Below are 6,000 nucleotides of genomic sequence, written 5' to 3'. Positions count from 1 at the left end.
ATCAGCTGATACATAGGTTCATCTGAGGTTGTAGTCAACCACCCAGGAGTTCTGCTAGAGGGGATGCTTCAGTCTCACTGTAGCAAACATTCTGAAAAAGCTAAACAAGTGATTGGCTTCAACATCCATCTCTACTAGTCCTGGGGGGGAGCTGGAGGCTAGCCAGTTTGTAGGAAAACCTGTATCAAGTTACTGCTACATTTATTATATCTTATTTAAAAACCACAGTTAAACAGAGCAACACAATAAGGTTTGCAGCTATTTTATTTACAAGTATACATTTAACACAAAGAAACACTGATATCCAAGCCTAGTTAAGAGTAGTGTAACAATATGCATCATTTTGATGATTATTCTAACCAATAGACTACACTGAAAAATTAATGCCAGTAAAATTCTTGGTCATAATATTAAGAAATACAATATAAACTGAAAATATGATTGCTTAAAATTTGAAAATGGAAGTGAAGCCATTTACACAGGAGTCAGAGTTTAACATAATCTGAGGGGAAAGGCTCCAACCAACTGTATCTTTCAGGTTAAACAGAAGAAAAAAGAAGCATAGTTTATCCTTAAAGATAACGGGCAGTTTGCTTCTTCAGGTAGAATGTATTCCCAGTGTTCAGGTTTTGCAGTGGAATTACATTACTGAGCATGACGACTTTCCTTGTGAAGCTGCCCCGTCAATCTTTTCTGCCTCCAAAATTATCCTCCTAAAAACGTCAACGGCAGTCTGCAAAGAGAGAGAAGTGTGATTAGTATGAAGGCTGCAATTATCACTTACTGAAAGAAAGACAACTTGGCACAGTTTTGCTGGCTACTCTAATAGACAAATGCATGCTCAGTATGTCATGTCAGGTCTCAAACAAATATGGTATGATTTGGGTAAGTAGGAAATGTAGGTGTAATTGAAATATTTACCACAAGAAACTCTTTGGAAAATGGGCATAACCCACCCAATATATATGCTTACATGGGGAAACATTTAAAAAAATATTCTGTAGAGAACAAGCATTAACTGAACCGTCGAAACAAACAAAAAGCTAATTACTATAATTCTGCTTTGTATTGTAGCCATTTTGAATAGTAAGTGCTCATTGACAATATTGAAAGCTTATATACTCTGCCTCTCCAAAGACAACACACAAGTATAAATTGATTCACATACTCCAAGCAATACTACTACAATTCAGACTAGAAGAGACGTTATCTCTGTAAAGCACCAAGTAATTTAACATCAAAAGGAGAGAAAAAAATGGAGGAAGGCAATTCCAACTGAAATTAAAAAAATAATTCAGTAGAGGGTTGTGGTTTTAAGTGTCTTGGGTCCTTTAGGCATGCAGAGGGAACATTCCTACATTACACTAATTTACATTTTATTGCAGTGACTACCATCAGACACTGCCTAGTTCACAAGTATTGTCCAAGATGAGGTGTCCTGTTCAGCTCTACCAGGATGGGGCAATGAGATTTGACAACTGCTGCAGGAAAATGCTCCAGAGATAACAGAAGACAGTTGAATTTCAAGGGACAGTATTTCAAACCAAACTGGTATCTAATTTTAACCAAAATCCTTTTGAAGAGAGTTAATGTGAGCAGATAAACCGTAAATATTCTGACAGGTTCAGGGCTTACATTATACATATGAAACCTCAGACTGCAAAACAGCGAGCATTAACATATGTTGGTTGCATGCAGCCATATGTTATAAGCTTGCCACTTCCTTATACAGTTGAGGAAAACAATCCAAAACCCCTGAAAAACACAAAAACTGTTCAAATTAACTGTGTGTAGGCATCCTCATACACATCCCTTCAGCAGCTAAGAGTAACTGCTATTCTCTGAGCAGGAATCATCTTTGAAGTTATTGATTCCACCTAGAACTCCTTGCTGAACCCTCCCCTGGCTAGACTGAACAAGCTTAGGATACAGTAATCACTGGATAACGTTTTTCCAATCTACTTGATGCTATTCCTCTCAGATTAGTTAGGAATCCCCTTGATAAGGTGAGCAGGTGAGGGAGAGACTATCATGTCCTCTGTGCTTTGGACTCACCCTCCAGCTGTGGAGAGGATCCACATTGTTATTCTACCGTATACGATCCTGACCTAGACAGTAACTTGGTGGGCAGAATGGATCTGTGCAAGGACACAAAGGAGTGGCACCTTTACTAGGGTCAGAACTAGGTATAAGCTTAAGCCCTCATCTGTGCGTTACAACCTGCTGGACTAGGAACTGGACAACTGAATCAGACACTCCTTTTCAATGTAAGTAGGGGCCTGATTCATTCGAGAGCTTAGGTTTCAACAGATTTCACGGAAGTGGTAGACTGAACATTTGACTAGTTTACAAAAGTTTTCATGAAAACATGAAAGTTACTCTAAAATGCAGAAACTTCAAGCCTCTTTAAACTTCCCCCAGTGGTTACTCTTCACTTCAAAAATTCTATTAAATGAAGCACCAGTGTACTTATATGGATTGAGAAACACTCTGAATAAGGGGGTTTAATGTCATGACACATTCAGGTTGAAGGATTATTGAATACTAGCCCACTCTGAGAACTAGTCACCCCTTTACAAAAGTTAATATGCTAAAATGGAGCATTCCATTGGACCTCTTAGTGGGATTCACTTTGTATGGTTAGACTGCAGACTCTGTAGCTAATAGGTTGCTGTGTTTTTGTATATTTTATAGCAGTCGTCACTTTAATAAATATTCCTTTCTACATTATTATCCTAAAGCCAATAGTGATGCTGAAGTCCTCATCTTCATTTTGGGTTTCTGAGGACAGCATTGATCATGTTAAAGACAGACACTGGTATTCTGACTAAGGGAAGTTTGGTCAAAAGCCAATGTTTCCCTGTGTATCACTTTTAGTCTATCCAAGTGTCATTACTATTATAATTTCATGAGCACCAAGTTCCGTTTGTATAGAAAAGAATAGAATAGAAAAGAATATTCCATGTTATATGGAAGCAAATGTATGAGAACTGGAAGAAGCTGGTACAAGACACTATAATTTGTTTAAAATAAACATGCTGAAAAGCTCTGTGTGCTCTGACCTGGCAGTTATTTCTCCCGTAAGGTACAATTTTTAGTTGGCTCACTTCTGAATAAATTCCACTGGACTCCAATGGCCCCACAATCTTAAAGTAATTATAGTAAGATCATAGCAGGCTGAATTCGATGTATAGCCTCTCTCATATTTAATACTGTGTGTTGTGTAGAGTCTCAGGAACCATTAAAATACTAATCAATATAATTTTCCAAGCAATCCAAAGGCAAACTGACATAAGTGGCTGATTAGTCAAATTACACAATACGTTTCCTGTGCAAATTGGATTTTAGCAGAGTCCTGGACAGGATTACAGATCCCATCAACTACTTTCTGCTGATAAATTTTCCTCGGGTGACAACTCAAAGGAAAAAATCTAGTCTGACCTACAATACACTTAACACTTATGTAAACAGCTGAAATTTTATTTTGGCTCTAGCAGACACTATTCTCTACATTCCTGACTGGAAACAGCTATTTTTAAAAAAAGAGCACTTATTCTGTCAAATGAGAAGAGACTATGTTATTTCTCAGACAGACTGTTCATCTGGGCCACTCACCAAGATGTAGGTGGCCAGTGAATACATTTCACAGAAAGGATGGGATATTTAAAGAGTTTTAGTTACATACATTCTTTATGGATCTTGTGACAAAGTTCCTCCTCTACCTTGGTGAGTCTTGCGCTTATTGGCAGATTTGCTCACCTCGGAGATTCATGGCAGCCCTCAGTTTGGCTGTTTTCGTGAGCCCACAGTCCAGGTCAACTCCTCCTGTGTCTGACCAGGAGTTGGGAGGTTTGGGGGAAACCCGGGCCCGCCCTCTTCTCTGGGTTCCAGCCCAGGGCCCTGTGGAATGCAGCTGTCTAGAGTGCCTCCTGGAACAGCTGTGTGACAGCTACAACTCCCTGGGCTACTTCCCCATCGCCTCCTCCCAACACCTTCTTTATCCTCAGTCCTCCAAACAGTATGCGTTCTCACTCTCAGCTCCTCACATGCGCACCACAAACTGAAGTGAGCTCCTTTTTAAACCCAGATGCCCCGATTAGCCTGCCTTAATTGATTCTAGCAGCTTCTTGATTGGCTACAGGGTTCTAATCAGCCTGTCTGTCTTGTTTCCAGAAAGTTCCGGATTGTTCTGGAACCTTCCCTGTTACCTTAACCAAAGAAGAGGGACCTACTTAACCTGGGGCTAATATATCTGCCTTCTATCACTCTCCTGTAGCCATCTGGCCCAACCCTGTCACAATCTACAAAGATCAAGAATACATTTTCAAGCTGGTAAATCTTTTCAGCAAAACAAGGTTATGAGACGACTCAGACAGGAGCCACTGTTGCATGAACAATAGTGTCTTCACTGGGAACCACTTCCCTACCTCACAGGGATACTGTGGTGCTGTTCATGCAATTGGTCATGTATACAATACAAACTTTTGTCAGGGGCTGGATAAGCTGTACTGACAAGAGCACAGTTTGGCTAGCATAAGTGGTGTCTACACTAGGAGCACTTGCCAGTATAGTATACAGATATGGCTATACCAGCAAAGTGCTCCTACATATTGATCTGGCCTTTGATAGTCTGATGACTGATGTCAGTTGTGATCAGTATTACTGAACTTTGGTCAGCCATTTGACCATGTTGACTTCTTTCTAGGACTTGAGTTTAGTTTTTTCAAATTGAGGACAGCACAGCAAATGGTAGTAGTTAACATTAAATCCAAACTGAGTATAATCAAATCTGCAGAAAAAGGTATTTCTATTTAATCTTACATAAAAGTACTACAGGCTTTAAGTCTGTTTGCTCTTCCTTTGTTACTAATACCCTTCATCTAGGGTTGCTTATAGGTGCTTGTTTCCATGGTGGCGAGCTTGGAGGCAGTTCTTTAAGCCTACTTCCACATGACCGCTGCACTTTCCTCTTGCTGGGAGCTAGAATCTGAGAACTCTGAAATACATCTCCAGTTGCCAGCTGCAGTCAACGTGCTTGTAGGGTGGAGACTACACAATAAGAGACTGAACAAGTCTGCCCCTGGAGCTAAACACCAAGCTTGAAATACAATATGACAGATGTTACGTTATGTCTGAAGTCCAGCTGCATTCCCTTATCTTCTGTTCTATGTCACATTCTAGGGCTTTCTTTCCTCTTCTTTTGGAAGATTATAGAAATTGAAAACTACTGAGAACACCATAAAAGCATAGTTCTTTGAACTCATGTTCTGCATTTAGGTTTGCGTGACATGTTTCGATTGGCTTCACAGTCTGAGTGCCCTATAAGCTTTTAATGTGTTTTGGTACAACAGCATTTTACATCTTCCAAAAGAGGAGGAAAGAAAGTCCTAGAATGTGACATAGAACAGAAGATAAGGGAATGCAGCTGGACTTCAGACACAATGTAACATCTGTCATTTCAAGCTTGGTGTTTAGCTCCAGGGGCAGACTTCTTCAGGCTCTTGTTGTACGGTCACCACCCTACAAGCATGCTGACTGCAGCTGGCAACTGGAGATGTATTTCAGAGTTCTTGGATTCTAGCTCCCAGCAAGAGGGAAGTGCAGCGGTCATGTGGAAGTAGGCTCAAAGAACCGCCTCCAAGCTCGCCACCATGGAAAGCAGTACCTATAAGCAACCCTAGATGTTGCTATCTGCAGTTACAGCAGGGAATTACAACTTCAGATGCTTTTTCTGCCCACTGCTGTCTTGAACTGGACTCCTATGTAGACCAGTTGAGATGGAGACAAAAACTGCAATTTGTGATCCGGCTATGGCTCTCCAGAAAGGAATCTACTGCAGCAATACCTTCCCTTGCCTGGTGTTCTATCATCAAAAGGTTGCTGCAAGCTTGGTCGGTGTTCTTGGTGCTGTTCCTGGTGGCCCAAACGGAAAAGCTTTGCATTGATTGTGATAGCCTCAGCATTGCAAAATATGAGTAACTGACGTGAAGGCCATGTTGA

The 6,000-nt window shown here is 40.6% G+C and overlaps 1 protein-coding gene across 5 annotated transcripts in view; it reads right to left on the bottom strand.

Moving 5' to 3' along the window:
- Window positions 1-246: 246 nt before the first annotated feature.
- Window positions 247-6,000, bottom strand: part of RHEB (Ras homolog, mTORC1 binding) — a 60,418-nt gene continuing 54,664 nt past the window's right edge. For 4 of the 5 annotated variants that reach the window (XM_043541598.1, XM_037891133.2, XM_043541599.1 and 1 more), the window contains one exon: window positions 247-733. In XM_043541598.1, the coding sequence (XP_043397533.1) occupies window positions 641-733 (93 nt within the window). In that variant the 3' untranslated portion in view covers window positions 247-640. Of the gene's footprint in view, window positions 734-1,635; window positions 1,756-6,000 lie in introns of all 5 variants that reach the window. The other variant, XM_043541600.1, reaches the window with a different exon arrangement.

This window comes from Chelonia mydas, chromosome 2, assembly GCF_015237465.2.
Source record: "Chelonia mydas isolate rCheMyd1 chromosome 2, rCheMyd1.pri.v2, whole genome shotgun sequence".
NCBI classification, from domain to species: Eukaryota; Metazoa; Chordata; order Testudines; family Cheloniidae; genus Chelonia; species Chelonia mydas.
This window is presented reverse-complemented; position numbering and strand designations above follow the sequence as displayed.